The sequence below is a fragment of the Ictalurus punctatus genome, chromosome 27, assembly GCF_001660625.3.
Source record: "Ictalurus punctatus breed USDA103 chromosome 27, Coco_2.0, whole genome shotgun sequence".
NCBI lineage: Eukaryota > Metazoa > Chordata > Actinopteri > Siluriformes > Ictaluridae > Ictalurus > Ictalurus punctatus.
Window position 1 is genome coordinate 11,436,859 of NC_030442.2, and position 18,204 is coordinate 11,455,062.

Sequence of the window (18,204 nt, forward strand, 5' to 3'; positions counted from 1 at the left end):
GGGCACAAGGCGAGGGACACCCTGGACGGGGTGCTAACCAATACATATTTTACTTTATTTTATGAATTACATTTTTTTTTTTGCTAGCTCAAGTCTCCTTGCCAGAAAAAAAATAAAAAAATAAATATATATATATATATATATATATATATATATATATATATATAAAATATAAAAATATAATGTCCCACATTTCTGTGTGTAACATTTCTCTAGCTATATTATGCATTGCATTCATATTAATCCATATAACTGAATGCATCTGAAGATCGTGAACAACTGCGCTATGAGCTATAAAAGTCCTCTAGCATCCTGAAGTTACATAAAATAAACAATGTCATGTTTTAGTAGACAGAATGGAAATACATGCGGAACTCCCACTTCTGAAGATGTTTACCATGTTTCAACTGTTCTGCACTAAACCCCTACACAGGCTACTCCAACACTTTTAGAATCTGTCTGTCCCAAGCCCAGTACAGACTTCTAACAGAAAAAAAGATGAAGATAAAAAATTATTGGGATCTCTTCATAGCACACACACAAGGAAACTTATGTAGATATACACTGACTGACCCTCAGGCTGTACACATCATCAGTGTGCGCCAGGCAGAGTGGCCCGTGTCTCTGCAGTAGGCCGAGCAGTGGCTGTGTGGATGCTAGCATGCTAGCGCGAGCCATATTACAGCTAATTAGCCACCTGATGAGGACACTATTACTAGCAATTACCAAGTTGCATCCTAGCACTGCGTTTAAAATCGTCGTATTTCTTTTCACCGCGAGTGAAGATGACAGCGAGTAGCGAACGGAAACTAAAAATGACGACAAGGGAATCAAAAGATATCTGTTTTGACTCTGCTCTCTCTTGCACTAACAGCTTTACTAGTCTGTGAATTAGGAGACGGTAGTAATTACTTGGTAGCAAATTGAGAAAGCCATTAAGATGACAAGAGGCAATAATGCAATTGTGTGTTTGTGTGTATAATTCAATTTGTATACCTGTGGGGTTCTTCCCTTTACACGCTTACTGTATAGTATGGTATGGAACGTGATATTTGTTGCTGAGATACTGGAAAGGTATTGAATTTATGATCATGTGACACAGGAAACAAGTGATTATGATGTGTGCATTTCTCAAATGGTCTTAGGAGTGTCTTTAGCTAGCCAGTCCATTCATTCGTTCTAGTGAACTGCACACGGGGATATTTAGTATGTACATAGGGGTGCTGGGGTGCATGCACACGTCTGTATACACTACATGCCTCTTTATTCTTACTTCTAGGTGCAAGGAGAGAGTACAGGAGAATCTAATGCTTCATCTGATCCTTTGCATCCATGAACACACTCATCCCCGTGCAGGCGCCATATGTTTTTAATTATCATAAAGTACCTGTTCAGAAGGACACACACACACACACACACACACACACACACACACACACACACACACATATGAGCCTTTTAGTATTGTGAACTGGGTACTGTAAAGAGAGAGAGAGAGAGATAAACAGAGAGATAGAGAGAGAGAGACAGCGAGAGAGAGGAGTCAGTGGCTGACAGGAATGCAGAAAACAGAGCACCGTCTCTGACCTGAACCAGACTGGGGTCATGACCCTCCCAGGGCGAGACCTGGATCTTACAGCCTCCTGACAGTGATAATTGGCCACTAGTGACATGAACATCACTTACAAGTAAGGAGACAACTAACCACCGACCCCCCTCTGTTTCTAAACACACACACACACACACACATTCACAGAGAGACACTATGTACTGGCAAGCAGACTGGCAGGTTCGGGAAGCAACAAAATGCCACAAATTCTTTCAGTACATTTACGCTTCTGTGGTTTTCTGTGTTTCCTTTTTATTTATTTTTTTCTCTTCAGAGTCATTTGTCGGCTTGACAAATGCTGTGGATTTACTGTCTCATTTCTAGTGCCTGAGCTTTGCACTTGAACTTAGTAAGTGTGCAATGATGTGTTCAGAGGCCACTGAAGATTGATCAACCCGTGGGGAGATTATTGTCTTTAAAAAAAAGAAAAAGAAAAAAAAAGGAGGGGAGTGAAAAGAAAAGGATCCTTTGTGTCGCCACTGATCTCGTTCTGTCATTCTCATGCTTTCCCTGCTGTATATTAATGCATCCTTTTCTGTGTCCCTCACTTCCTGCGTGTCTGTCTTCCCTTACATCTCTGCTAACTCTCTCTTTTCACATGACTTATTTCCTCTCTTATGACTTGCTGCCTCTTCTTCCATCTCTGTCTTTCTCTAGCGTTCACTGCTCATCTGTCATTCTCCTTGAGCGAGCTGGAGAGAATGGGGACAGGGTTCACAGCCTTTCCACCAGGGGGTGTCATGGCCTTATGAACTAGGATGACATGGGAGAAGAAAAGCCGATAGACACAACCTGAGCCCTCTTTCTCTGTCTTTCTCTATTTCTGCTAAAGCTCGAGGAATGTCTTGACTGGGTGGTAAAAGTGGCTGAAGGGTGGCAGCCTCACAGCTCCTAGCGGTAAACATCTGAAAGCGGCACTCTGATGCACAAACTAAGAGCTCACACTCTGTAAAAGTAGCCAGTGCTTATGCCACAGCATGCCACCATAAATACCCTAAAGCCAGTGAGTCTCCTGCCCCATCACCTCCACTTAGCCCTGATCTCACAGAGGCTGAGTACAGCCCGTGTATCAATAAACTCTTCCCACACACGCACACACACACACACTCAAAGTGGAGGCATTTTTCACCGTGCCTAATGGAGCCGCAGAGGGCGAATCGAGATAACCATTTACCTAGCAATCAACAACAACAGCAGCAATGACAACGACAACAACAACAACATCGGCTGCGGCCCGAGGACAGAGTGGCCTGGAGAGCTTCGAGACACAAGAGGGATGGAGTGACAGAGAGTAAACAGAAACACGAGAGAACACCAATGATCTCATCTCTACCTCTCTCGCTCCCACTCTGCTTTGCCCCTGAGTGCCACTTCACCATAACTATAAGAGATCCTTTCTCTTATCCACTGTTGGTTGGTTTTTCCGGACGCAAATTAAGCCTAGGCCCGGACTAAATTTCACAGTCAATGGAGTTCCCATTAGAAATCTGTTTAAGTAAAGAGCTGGGCTAAATCTGAGCCCTATCCTGTTATAGCCAGTGTGGGATGTGTAACAGCTTCACAAGTATTTGGAAAGGAATTCGATCTCATGTTGAAAATGTATTTTTTTTCAAATCTCATTTTTAATCTTGATTGAATCGTATGTACTGTGATTATTTCAGAAAGCACATACTGTATGATATTGAACGGTGCAAAAAGTTGCGCTCTAATTAACAAGTATAAGACGTAAAATATGTATAAGTAAATAGTATATATATTTTTTTTTCCATACTACTATTATGAATTATGTTTTGTGTAAAATAAATATATATGAAATAAAACAATGTCTGAAAATAAACAAGAGCAGTAACAACAACAACAACAACAACAACAACAACAATAATAATAATAATAATAATAATAATAATAATAATAATAATAATAATGTACAGCAACAACAATAATAATAATATTTATTATTATTAGTAGTAGTAGTAGTGGTAGTATAATTTCTTAATGATTTGATTGATAATAATTAATAATTAATACATAATTAATCATTTATTTTAAAATATTATTTTTATTTTTTTTAGTAAATGGAATGTTAATATTGTGATTGTGCATCACACTTACAAATTTATCTTAAGCTCCATTCATTGATTTGGGAAATATGACGATATGTGTCATTCTAAAACTACATAATGCTACCTCTTCAATATCAACCATATTGTATTCTGTATAATAAATAAGGCTCTATACTAAAACCATTTGAAAATACTGTAGCGTCCGAGATTGCTGATGTGAAATATGCACTGTGTCTTATTTTAGCCTCCACATTTGGAGCTGTACAATATACAATGTATACATAACGATATATAGCACTGACACAACTGGGTATTGATTATACGATAGGCTTACACAAGCACCCCAGCACAATGGAACACAGCCATTAAGAGATCTCCACAATACATGTCTAATCGACTAGACCACAAATAGGCCAAGATCATAGAGAAGTCAGCGCCAAGCTGCAGACTTCTTTTGATTAATATGCCTCATGCTACATATGAGATGGTGTTAACAAACACTATCATCTGAATAGCAACTTACACAAAATCTATGCGGATTATTGGATGCATAGTATACAGTATGCTTTGTTGAAGACAATATACCATGTGCGGATCAGAGATCAGTGTCTTTATCAGTGTCACAAAATGCAAATTTACATTATATGTATAAAACTGCATTTGTGTGTGTGTATATATATATATATATATATATATATATATATATATATATATATATATATATATATACCCTTGGTAAATATGAGCAAAGAAGGCAGTGACAATTTGTCTTTATTGTTTATCCTTTTGATCTTTTGTTAAAAAATTATCATAAACATACTCTGCTCTCATGGATATCGATCAATTAGAAACACAACACTGGTTTATAATTTTTTATTTTTTTTATCCTTGTTAAATATAGCTGTGCAACCATTATTGGCACCCCATGAATTCATATAAGTATATTCCAATTGATATTTTACATTTTCTAGTACACCTGGGTGAAACTGTTTAACCATGACATCCTGTTTCATAGGGGAATAAATATGTGGTAACACACAGGCCAAATTCCCTTAGTCATTTATAACAATGGGTAAGACCAAGGAACATAGCTGTGATGTGCAGCAAAAGGTGGTTGAACTTCACCAAATGGGAAGTGGCTATAAGAAAATAGCACAAGCATTGAAAATGCCCATTTTTACCATCAGGGAAATAATTAAAACGTCCCAGTCAACTGGAAATGTTATGAATCAACCTGGAAGAGGACGTGTGTCTATATTGTCTCAACGCACTGTGAAGAGTATGGTTCGAGTGGCCAAGAGATCTCCATGGGTCACAGCTGGAGAACTGCAGAAGTTAGTTGCATATTGGGGTCACAAAGTCTCCAGAACTACAATCCGAAGTCACCTACATTGTCACAAGTTGTTTGGAAGGGTTCCAAGAAAAAAGCCTCTACTCTCATCCAAAAACATATGGAAAAGTACCTCATGCCCACAGTTAAATATGGTGGTGGCTCTTTAATGTTTTGGGGCTGTTTTTCTGCATCATGGACTCTATCAAATATCAACAGATATTAAATGAAAACCTGACTGCCTCTGCCAGAAAGCTTAAAATGGGCCTTGGTTGGATCTTCCAACAGGACAATGATCCAAAACATACATGAAAATCAACACAAAAATGGTTTACTGACCACAAAATTAAGGTTCTGCCATGTCCATCCCAGTCCCCTGACTTGAAACCCATAGAAAACCTGTGGGGTGAACTGAAGAGGAGAGTCAACCAGCGTGGACCTCGAAACTTGAAGGATCTGGGGAAATTCTGTATGGAAGAATGGTCTCAGATCCCTCACCATGTATTCTCCAACCTCATCAGGCATTATAACAGAAGACTTGAAGACTCAGAGCTGTTATCTTGGCAAAGGGAGGTAACACAAAGTATTGACTAAAAGGATGCCAATAATTGTTGCACACCTAAATTTAACAAAGATATTCTGTTGGATAACCTGTGTTTTGTTTGCAATTATTTGATATCCACGAGAGCAGCAATTACATGCATACATATATATATATATATATATATATATATATATATATATATATATATATATATATATATATATATATATAAACCAGCTCTTAAATGTAATAATATAAAGAAAAAACATGTTCCAGTCTAGTTCAGGAATAGGCATGCAGAATTTCAAATATTAATGGTTTCTTCTCAATTTGCATGCAAACGTAATGCAAGCCCACTTCAGCTAATCACATAATCACATTTTGCCTGATTTTAATTGAATTTTGGGCAGGGGAAAGATGGGTCAGTATTCATGACCCATCTTATCTACAATATATAGTATCTGCACGTGGTCCATTAATATACAGTCTAAAGAACTGATGTGATCATTTTCCTTTTTTTGTACTCTTTATTAAATATATACTTACTCTTTATATTGATTTTAATGCTTGTGGATTGTGTAAGTGCAATGGTTGTTGGTCAGTATTAAATGGCTATTGAGTGTATTGCCTACACTTACACTGTTGTGGTCTGGAGAGAATTATGTCAGGGGTATTGTTATCTGAATGAAAGAGTATAGTAAGAAAAGTGAGTAGTCTTTCTGAAGGTGGATATGGCACACTCTCTCTTTATTCCTTTCCTTTCACAACTGCTAACACAATTCCACGCCTCGTAGAAATGAATCAAGTGTGCTGTTTCTATTTTCCTGTCCTTCAATGGTTATACTGTATATATTCCTCAGATATGCCTACGCTGTATCTCAGTGCACGTCACCACCACACGTGCTTCCAGCCACAAGCATCAAGCAGGGTGAGTCAAGCTCGAAAAATGCCTAACAAAAAAACTTTTGTCTTAGAGACAAAGCCTTATCTTGAAAGGTCAGTCTCTTGCCATTGCAGCAGGAGAACAGTGCGTCACGAGGGCATTTTTTTAATGTCTTTTGATTAAAGGCGGATATTACAAAATGAGACATTCACCAGACGGACAAAAAAAAAAACTAGCATTCATTTTCAGCCCAGTGAATGACCTCCTGTGAATATTAAAAATGCAACAGGTTCCTTCATGACAGACATATTTTCCATAATTGAAAGGTCAAACGGAGCATTAATTGTTAATGTAAACTGTTTAGGCGGAAGAAAACGAAACGCACACCACTCCGTGCCACTGCTTCCCTTTCTACTGTACTCATTCGACATGAGAGACAACACTGACCTATCCAGGCTCAGTACTTTCCACATACTGTAATTTGCGCTGAATGAAGAGATCCTTTCCCTTTTGTGCACAATAGAGAGATGCTATTTCTCCAATCACTGTTTTCATCTGTGTTTTTTGTATAAAATGACTCTTTAGCCCCGTGTGTAGTTCAATTGCTGACTCAAAATCCCTACCACTTCCACTGACGTGAGCGTGAGTGATTCACTTTTGCTCGATATGAGTGTTAAACAGTGGCCCAAATGTCACAGAATCAAACTACATATGGACTTCACTTACATATACTCCCCCAATCAAAACAGATCTAATAAAGAACAATACCAGGATAATCGCTCTGGTTCCGCCTTATATCATACTCGCTGTTGATTAATTCCTGTTTACTAATCAAGCATAATACACAATGCCTGAGCAAAGTGCAGTATCTTAAACAAACCATGCGAGTGTTCAGAATTAAAAGAACAGAAAGTATTAAGACATATTTGTTCAAATAAAGCTGCTTAATCAAACAAGTCTGTTAAAAATGCGATTGGCTTTCTTTTCCTCTCCTTAATCTTACATCTATTTGCAGTAAGATTGTTTTCCTTGGAGCAAAAATAAAATGTCTGCCTTGCTCCTCTGTGTTTGCAGACTGGAGGCAATAACACTAATGTAAAGCTTCTAAACTAAAAGCATGTGTCTCAACACTCGGTTTGAAAATTAGACTCTGCTCTTGATAAATAATATATTAAGACAGAGAGCAAAATGGAATATACATACATTATATTGGCAGACAGTTTTATTTCGGCAAAATGAATAGCATTAACTGCTAGAAATACCTTCCTGATATTTGAGGGGGAAAAGAAATACCCAGAAGCAAAATTCAACGAGCTGTAGCATTCGCTTGCCTTAAACTACTTCATACTGACCTGCACTACAAGTTCAATTCTCTGAGTATTTTTTCATTTGCAGTTTTATATCGCTGAAATGTCTAAAAGGGGCACAGTGAAACACGGTAGTCTCAAAGAGCTCTAGTAACGTTCACAGAGTCATGAAAGCTGACAGTTCATTTTTCACAGGGCCATAGATCTTTGGCTCTTATAAAGTAATGGGCTTTGGGGAGAGGTCTTATGAAAGCTAAGAAAGTTAAGTGCTGTGTGCCAGGGATGACACAGGGAGCGGAGGTCCTGCTCTGCTCTAACACAGACACCCTTAATCCCAGTTATGAGAGGAATGGAGGGAAAGAAAGGGGCTGCGGACTGGGTAATATAAAATAGTAATAAAGATTAATCTGTTGCTGGTTGTCGACTAGATGGTCTCGAAACTTGCTTGAAATTAGGTTGAATTCACTCAAAAGCAAATCTTGTGTTCCTACTGAGAGGGTATATTCTGGTGTGTTGGGATTAGAGGAGTGTTATTGCACATGAATTCTGTTTGTGAAATTGTACACTGTGAAAGCATATTAATGCAGTGTGGCTTTCAGGCTCAATTGTACTATAAAAAAAACAACAACTGTGAGCATATAAATGAAGGTGTAGTGTTTCTTAAGTCTGTAGTACACGTCAACATAAAAATAGTCAAAGGCTATAAAAGGTGGTGGTTCACTTACCAGAGGGGTCGGTTCTCTTCATGCTGGAGCTGCTTCCACCACCTCCTCCATTGGAGCTGCTGGACAGGCCTCCGTTGAATGCTGCTAGGCTCTCAGAACTGTAGGCCCGTAGGACTGACAGCATGTTCATCTGGTGCTCCAGGTGAGCCTGCTCGGGCTTCAGCAGGCCTGGGGGACCATTGGCTGGAGAAATGAGACTCAGACCCGGCTGCTGCCACTGTTTCTCTAGGGTGGGTGGCTGGGGTGGAGATGGACCACGTCCCTGGACACCCATGGATACCTTTGCTCGCTGAGCATCCTTCCTAGACAAGGGGGAGTCAGGATGCATTCTGATGGTCCCATGGTCTTCGTCTTCCATGTCTCTCACCTCCATATCTTCTTCTTCTTCTGCTTCTTCATCATCAGAGTGCGCCTGGTGCTCCGCAGAAGCAGGATTAGATGACTGTTCTTCGTGGGCTGCTTCATCATCTTCTGACTGACCTTCCCGCTCCTCACATGCCTCCATTTCAACACATGATGCTTTGTCACAGAGCTCATCCTGACCACCCAACTGACTGGCCGGATTTTCTTGCTGGTCCAAGAATCCAGCAGGACCCCTGGAGGAGCTATCATACATTGGGCTAAAGGACTTGTAAAAGTCGCTTGAGAAGGTTCCCATAGAGGCTCCATGTGGGTTCGGCTCCAGGTGGTTGGACCAACCAACTTGGTTCTTCAAGTCTCCAGATTCAGCCTCTCGATCTTTAAGGCCCTCATGCAGATGGAGAAGGCCTGGAGGAGGTGCCAGACCAGAGCTGCCAATGTGGGAAGATTCACCCAGTAGGTGTTCTTTAACTTCTTTGCCTTGGCCTGATTTGGTTTTACCCATGTGGTTGGCTTGCAGGTGAAGAGCCATCAACTCCACAGAGGCAGTGGTAAAGGAACAGAACAGACATCCATGCCAGGCTACATTGTCCTGGATGGTGAGAGACGCCCCAGGTAGGGTTCCTGCATCAGGCCTGACTGACAGATCCAGAGGCTCATACTGGGAGCGGATGCCCTCAGTTGGCTTGGTTTCAGAAGGGTTCTCTTCCTGGTTGGCATCATTGGCCCTCTTGATCTTGTGCTCTGTTCCCTCCAGGCCAAAGTGCTGACCATGTAGCTGATTCTCTCGTATTTCCTTCTCCTTCTTCATGGAATTCGGCACAAAACTATCCATGAAGGCCTGGAGAGAGCCCTGAAAGTTGACTCCATTCCCCATCATACTCTGGTAAGCCCGTCCCAGGTCTGAAAAACTGGCTGGGCTTTCACCTCCAGTGGCTGGACCTTCAGGGGCCTTCATGCTCTCAGAGTTGGGCTCTGCCCCTAGTCCATGGCGGTCTCGCTCTCTCTCGCGATCTCTCTCTCTGGGAGAGAGCATAGCAGGAGTGGCCCACTGTGTAAGCATCTGGCCTCCTCTAAAATCAAGGCTGGAGGGCATCATCCCTTTGAAGACCCCACGCAGAACATCAGGTCGTGCAAATATGCCACTGCCACTGTTGGTCTTGCTGTGGTCATCTTTGTGATCGGAGGATGGAGGGTGGTTGGCAGAGGAGGCATTGCCATTCTGACGCTCACGGTGGTGACGCTCAAGGTGATACTTCAGGGAAGCAGACTGAGTGCCAGCATAGTCACAATGAGGGCATCGGTAGGGCTTCTCACCTAGAGACGCCAAGACAGGTCAGAGATCAAGTAAGAATACCACAGAGTCAAATCTGAAGGAAATATAATTGTTGTGAACACCAAAAAGAGAGTATGGACAATGTCTAATAAGTGTCCCAGATCCCATCCACCACTCACTAGCCACCAGCCAATCATTCTCTCTAGGAGGGTGACGGAGGAGGAGAGGGTTTTTTTTTTCCTTAATATAGGTCGATCCAGTTCCACCGAATGAGCTATCACTCATATCAGCACCATAAAAAACATTTCACCATATGGTGCTTTCAGTCCACTACAGAGATCATATTTTCAACTGACAACACAACTGCCTGGATGTTATCTCTGTTCATATAGGGGAGTACAAGCGAGTGGGGTCTGCTTGTAGATATTCTATTTTGTTTCCTACATCTCACTTGGCCTTGTTCTTTGTCAGACCTCAACCTTGGGGGTGAGGCGGTGATTCCTTATACACTTTCTGTTTGGAATTTATCATACAGATAAATCAAGCTCTACAGAAGCTCTCCATTCCGTTAAGAGTGTAAGCCTGACTGTTTAGCCCCAAAGTTTAATAGCGATATTATGAAATGCCTTCAGCTGCTATTGAACTGAATTCAAAAATCTTAAGTGTGCATATGTGCAGCATATGAACCTCCCTCTTAAAAGGCAGCTTTAGATCAACACGTGATGAATGTGGAGGGCGAAATGTGCCGTAAAATAAAGTATGCACAAAACACAATAGAATATGCAATAGAACATTTCAAAATGGGAGAATTACTTCAGTATCTTAATATCACATACATCCTGGCAGCAGTTATACAAAAAAATTAAGCCATATTCTCACTTAATAAGCAATAAATCCCAGAATACAGGACTTGAGTTTTAGAGGTGCTGCAGTAATGCAGTTAAGAAAATGAGTGCAGAGCCATGGAAAAAAGGCAAATATAAAAAGATGTTTGTCAAGTACTGTGTGCATATGTCTCTGTGTGTATATATAACTATAAAAGGTTTAGATTATACACATGGAAACAATTTTTATCTGAGAAAAAATGTTGCATTGTTACGCAAGACTGAACTGAATGATTTAAGTCTGGCTCTGTAGTAAATCATGGATATAATTAGCAAATGGCATACTGCTCAAGTAATTTATCATTATTTGGAGGGCACCATTCCAGAAAAAAAGAAAGACTCAAAGATCTGCAGACCTACCGAACACAACTTACAAAAAAGGGTCACAAAAATACCACCTCAATACTTCATTGATAGAAGAGTTAAATGAGAGAGAGAGGGAGAGAAAAAGAGGGAAAAAAGAAAGGGAGAGTCATTTATTGCTTTACACTGGAGTGCGTGTGAGGCTTAAATTTAAAATAAACCATACAAGATGAGCTTTTAACCCAATAAGAGCTTATCCTCTGAGCAGGATAACAGGGACTTGGCCTGATTCAATAAGGAAATGTCCCTGATGCAAATGATCATTTTCAATTCCTTTAACTGGACAAAATGATATTCTGTGCCCAAAATTAGAGGCAAATTAGGGTGATCTGCTTTTCCCCTTTTATTCCTTCCACCCCAAGCTTGTGTTTTAATTCATGACGACGCTGAGGCTGTCACTTGTTAAAACACCATTATAAAGGGAGAAAAACAGAAATATGTGAATATTCTGTGCAATGTTACAATTAAAAACACTAGATAAATAATCAGCATTTATATAGGCAATAAGCAAGTGCTCTCTCTCGCTCTCTCTCTCTCTCTTCTCTGTGTGTGTGTGTGTGTGTGTGTGTGTGTGTGTGTGTGTGTGTGTGTGTGTGTGCGCACATGCATGGCGTGTTCTTTGTGCACCATTTGGACTCAGTAAGACATCTGCTCCATCATACGTCAGGGGCATGTGTGACATCTGGGGAATATACTGTATCCTGCCTTGCAACATTACACACAATTTACTGCTAAAGGTCATTATGTACCCGTTAATCCACTTTTAATTGATATCCGCACAAACAGCACAACCTCTGAAAAACATAATGGATCGCCAAGGCCCAGAGGTAGAGGAATGATTATTTTTCATCATTTAAGATGAGGAAAGGCGGAAAAATGTTTTTTAAAAAAAAAAAGTTTTCTTTCCAAAGCTTTCGTTCACTGTTGATGGACTGTCTTAATAAAAATAGGGGAAAACACACATCAAATTGCCATCTGGTACTGTATGACAGACTTGATATAAATTACAGAAGCCTCTTGCTGAGAGTGGTACATATCATTTCAGAAGTTCATTTTGCCGGTTGCTCTTTCCACTTGAAGGAGTCCGGCTCAAACCGATTTCATCTGGATTTGTGCGATTTGTCACGACTCCATAGTAACCACGCAAATAAACACCCAGAGCCTCTACAGAAGGGCAATTAAAATAGTTAATAGATATTACATACTTTAACATGGATTTCCATATGGGTTTATATAATGGTGAAAAGGCAGCCTGTATAGCGCAGAGACGGAGAGATTGACTGGTCTGGAAAACTAACTGTCTTTTATGTTCGGGTTGTTTATCTATGTTAAAGACATAGAGCCAAAAACATCAAGGTGCTCATGTTCTCTGTCAGTAAGTGTTGTTTAGTTTCTAAATTGTCCTTTACTGTAAGGGCCATTACTGCAGTTCATGCATTAATTTTAAAGACTTTCAGAGGAAAAAATGAAAGAAAAAAAAGAGCAGAAATAATGTTTCTCCAGGTTAATATAACAAAATCAATAAAATAAAACAGTATATAAAAATTTAATTAATAAATAAAAATATAATAATAATAATAATAATAATAATAATAATAATAATAATAATAATAATAATGTCTACCATTGAATAAACTTTCTCTGGCACTGCTGTGGATCTCTGGACTGTCTGACCTTCGTAATTTACAGTACTTATGGTTTGGAACGGTAGCAGCTGACCACACACCAGTGCTTAATCACTTTCATTCTCCTGAGTAAACTTTCAAAATACTACTTGATATGACCATAAAACTCCAAAACTCCATCCACGGGTGTAAGCCAAGCCTTTTTGCCTCTTCTTGACTGTCTGAAAGGACTTGCACAGCTTTGTACAAGCTAGGACAAGGTGACTTGACACAGGCAACTGCCGTCATTTCACCGTCCCTTTTTAAATAAAGGTGATTCGGTCAATGCACGAGTTCTTCTGTGCCCTCAAGTTATGTGGAGCCGTTGTCAGGAGCGAGGACCTTTTTATTTTTTACCCACAGCTGCTTACTGCTAAATAGTGCCTTGTCCAGAAGGGGACAATCTGTGTCTCTAATTGCTGTCACTGAAGCCTAGATTCATTATGTGACTTTCCCATTAAAATGTGAGCATTAATTTGTATAATGAAATATCACCCACTGCAGTGTTCATTAGCTGTGGCCCCACACTGTATGCCGCACAATGTTAGCTACCTAGCAAACTGTGCTTAATTTCACTAATGGATATTTTCCCACTCACTGTTGGAGAGGAAATTAATACTGTAACATTAGCTCTTTAACTTTTGAAGAAATTTAAATTCACTTCATTCCTTTCAAGCCAGCGTTATAGAGTCATTAATCTAACATTGTGTTGCACAATGCCTTGGTCCTCTTAGTAAGCAATGCCATTATGATGGGCAAACGCCGTACGGTCTGAGGGTCATCTGCATTGTGCTTTGTATCATCTGCATGTCTGATTCTTTTAAATCAAGGAGGGATGTTTGTCTAATGTCCGCAGCTTTGTTCCCAACCCTGATTAGGAGGGAGGAATTTGGGCTGCAGAAGGCTGCAGGGTGGTTGTTACCTGCTTATCTAAAGATCAGATTCATCACTCGAACAAGTCGTGAAAATGATTTAACGCTTCAGCCAGGATGTTTTGGGAATCAATTCTTTTTTAGGATTTTACAGGAGATTTATGGTGTAAGTGTGGGTCGCTGATTTGTTCATGCTAAAAGATTTCAGCTGTTGTTGTTTAACTAAGAGATCGAATTATTTTGATCTTCAGTTCACAGTATGTCATTTGCGTGGCGTGTCATTAATCACATCACATGCATGGCTATTTAGATTTCCAAAAAATCCTTTTTTTGTGGTAATAATTCACTCTAAACTCGGACCATAAGGGTGAAACCTTTATTACAATTTTATATCCAACGTGGCTCACACATCTTGCAAACAAATCAAGGCTGGTGTAAACTGCAGCATCGACAGACTGTAAGGACTTCAGCAATGTAAACACACACACACACACACACACACACACACACACACACACACACACACACACACACACACCAGGCTGCCCGGTGAGTTGAGTGAGTGAGTGAGTGAGTGAGTGAGTTAACGGAGCTGCGGGACGAGGGCCTCTGCTTCCTCTTTGGAGAAATATGGCCCTACTGGGGACCCTTACCCTCTTCTCAAAGCATGCATAACTCAACCTCCCTGAGCTAGAAACATATTTCCCAGCTCCGTGCCCTTGCTCCCCTGCTTATGGGGACATAACTGTGCTGCACCAAGGCTTAAAGCAATCAGTCTCCACAAGCCCAGGAGCAGCTGACTCCAACACTTTTCTCAGACCTGCTGTCAGCGGACCTGCCTGACGCCTGTTTCCTTATTTCTTCACACTACTAATTCATCTGTATACAATTTCTCTTCATGGCTCTGTTCTAGTGCTACTTTTTGATATTTGAGACTAGCCCGAGGATCTGTTATAAACTTTCTTATATATTATAGTAAACAATGTGTCTGCAGCTGTGTGCTGACGGCTTTGTGACGGGTTTAAAAAGTGTTACAGAGAAACGGTACCACGTTGACTGGCCTTGGCCTCTGTGTGTGTTTAAGCTTTGAGGCATAATCATCAGCTCCACAGCTAGATGTGCCATACAATCAGGCTTTAATTCCCCCAGAACAGCAGAGCTATGTGCTTCTTATTAAGTGGGACGAATACTATTTGGGTGGTCCCCCTTCTTCCTTGTAAGCACATACCAAAAAAATAACAACCATCAATTTCCTGAACTGAGAGCGATTTCCATTTTAAGTTAGAGCGAGAGTGCAAGCTGCCCTTGAAGCACTTGTTGAATAGTTTTCTCTTTCTTTCTTTTTTTTTTTTCATATGTCCCTGTCCAGATGAAGTTTTAAAGGTAGAGGCAAGCCAAAGTAGTGAGATAACTAAAAAAGTATTTAAAAAGGGAAAGCAAATCTGAATATATGAGCTATGAGACTACAGATGGCTGATTACCTTACACTGAAAGAAAAAAATAGATATATTTATTGTGCTCATGCTATAGTTTCACAGAGTCTCCATTTACACTGTTTCATGATCTCTCTCTAGATCACACACTCACACTTGCAGTGACCTCGCAGTGCTTCCCTCTGTTAACTAGGACAAGCTGTGCATGAGAGTGACTCTCAGCTTTGCTATGAGCTACACAGCAGAATTTCACTGCAGCTATTCAACCTGAACTCTCTACATCGTTACTGTAGATGTGGGAAACTCCGTGGTACATGCAGGAACTCCAGTGTATGTAAGATAGAGTAATATGACAAGCAGGATTAGGATCAAATTGGAAAGGTCATGGAGAGCCAGCCGTGAAAGAAAGCAAATGGCTTGGTGCTTCTGGATAAAAATGGTATTCAGTTGATGCAGATGTGATGTGAAGTAAAAAGAAATTTAGACAATTTGTTTCACTGTGAAACATATTTATTGTTATTTGAGCTATAAAATCCGGTAGGTTTATTCAGTTTGGATTTTGACTTGGCATATAGTTTAACGGTACAGGCAGTAATTTTGGCAGCAGTTTAGCCATGCGTACAAAGCACATGCCTTGCCCGAATACCAGTTGAAATTAGGAAGCTTGAAGATTTACAAGCAACCTGATTGACAGGTAACGAGAAACACCTCCTTGGCCTGATTGGCTGGATCTTGGTGGTCCACATAATTACATTTTTTTCTGTTTATAAATATTTTATAAATATTTGACAGCTGCTAGCAGGGGTGGAAAGAATTGCGAGAAATTATACTTACGTGAAAGTATAGATAATGTTTCAAAATGTTAAAAGTTAGAAGTGGAAGCATCTGGCCAAAAATGTACTCAAGGGAAAGTCAAAAATGTCGCTACTTTTAAATGTTCTCAAGCGTTAAAAAAGAAAAAAGGAAACGTATTTCATTGATTTTTATTGAGTAGAATATGAGTACTGGTCAGCTTTTCCTACACTGATAAATATGATTGGTTTGCTTTAAACTGAAATGTAAATAAAATGCAAATAATTGTGTTATATACATGTATAGACAGGCTGGATGAGGGAAGAAGAAACCTTCGACATTTGTAACGAGTACTGTGAAGATTTAAAAAATATATATGCAAGGAGTAAAAAAGTTTTGTTCTTCTTGGAAATGTCCTTAGGCAAGAGTTTTAAATTTCACTAACACTCAAGTAAAGTATACAGTATAAATCTCCAAATAACACTTTATGTATAGTAATGAAGTAACATTTTTCAGTTATTTTCCAGCCCTGATTACAAGCGTATAAGAACTTAGTTGACCAAAGTCTTTGAAAAAAAGAAAGAAAAGAGAAAAAAAAACCTGACCTCACATTTAAGATTAAATGACTAGACTGTGTAATAAAGTATTTGTAAAAATACCAGCATTAGACTTTCTCTTTTCTTACCCGTATGTATTCTCAGGTGGACTTTCAGGTGATGGGAGGTACGGAAGGATTTGCCACAGTAGGGGCAGTCTTTCATGGCGGATCCCACACTCCTCTCTCGGTGCTGGGTAGCAGGAGGAGGAACTGTTCCTGGTGCCTTCGACATCTCATCCCCAACATCTGAGAGAGACAGAGAGTGAAAGAGAGTGAAAAACAGAGAGAGAGGGAGAGAGAGATGTAATTCGGTGAGTATTCAGTTTCACTTCAAACCAGCCACATGCCACTTTTCTTTTCTTCCACTTGTTCATTTTTTCCCGTTTTTCGTTCTCCTTTCAGCCTTTTTGCTGCACAAATCTGCTAACACCACACAAAGTCAAACACATCAATGGGTTCACGCGCGCCACTCTTTTTTTTCCCCGCCACACTCTCCTCGGTCTGACAGAACGCTGACAGTTCAGAAGCTTTTCAGGTTGCTTTAGAGACGTCGCCCTGACGCCCTCCCCGCGTACACACTCCAATTCTTACATTTTATCCCTCCTATCATCATCTTTACTGGGTAGCATATGGCGGATTGTGTCAAAACGAACAATACAGGAAAGGAAACAGCTATGTCAGCAGTTGGTCTGTGCCTTCGTGTTGCGCCCTGGTTTTGACAGGTGACGTCGGCGGCGTGGCTGATAGGAGAGGGTGATAACGAAGACCTCGCTCTGATTGAGCTGCTGTCATTACAATACTCTAAACGTGTCAAGAACAACAAGCCCCAGTTCGGAGATAATTAACCACATGGAACTGAGTTATTACAGGAGATGCTGGATGTTGGAATTCCAGATTATGCTGAGGTATTAGCACATATATTTGCACATATGCTCAAATTATTATGTAGCATTAGATCACAAGTTCATGCTGTTATGACATCTGAATCCATGCAAAGGGCAGGTTTTGTAGCTGACCAGCCACATAAAAGTACATAGCATAACTCATAAAATCATGAACTTTTCTTCTGAGGCAGTTTTCATATTGTAACTTGAACTACAAAAAGTACTAATGGAAGTGAAGTAAAGTTTAAAAGGCCAGTTTTCCTCCGTTACGCTGCGCTACCTGATATGATATGTATGTGAGGAAAGAAACGGTCTAAGTGGAGCAACCCACTTAGGCAACCGTTCCACACAATCTTTTTTTTTTTTTTCCAATAATCTTTCCATTTCTTTATATTTTTTCCACCCCTTTTTAAAAATCAAACGAGATTTAAGAAGTTTAAAGAGAAAGGGTGAAGTCAGCATTCTCTTCCACTCTTGTGACTGATCACGTGCCTGTGATTTGCTTCCCTCGCTTTTTCCTACACACATTACATTGTATTGCGTGCCCTATTTTTTGACCCAAACATACACACAATGATACAAACACCTACTCTGACCTAGTTTGAATTTGTATCCTG

General features: G+C 40.1%; 1 protein-coding gene across 6 annotated transcripts in view; it reads right to left on the reverse strand.

The window, feature by feature from the left end:
* The window catches only part of znf536 (zinc finger protein 536), a 184,382-nt gene that overhangs the window by 52,929 nt on the left and 113,249 nt on the right, over nucleotides 1-18,204 (reverse strand). For all 6 annotated transcript variants that reach the window (XM_017458816.3, XM_017458814.3, XM_017458815.3 and 3 more), the window contains 2 exons: nucleotides 16,791-16,949; nucleotides 8,462-10,138 (listed from right to left, as the gene is read on the reverse strand). In XM_017458816.3, the coding sequence (XP_017314305.1) occupies nucleotides 8,462-10,138; nucleotides 16,791-16,949 (1,836 nt within the window). The remainder of the gene's footprint in view (nucleotides 1-8,461; nucleotides 10,139-16,790; nucleotides 16,950-18,204) is intronic.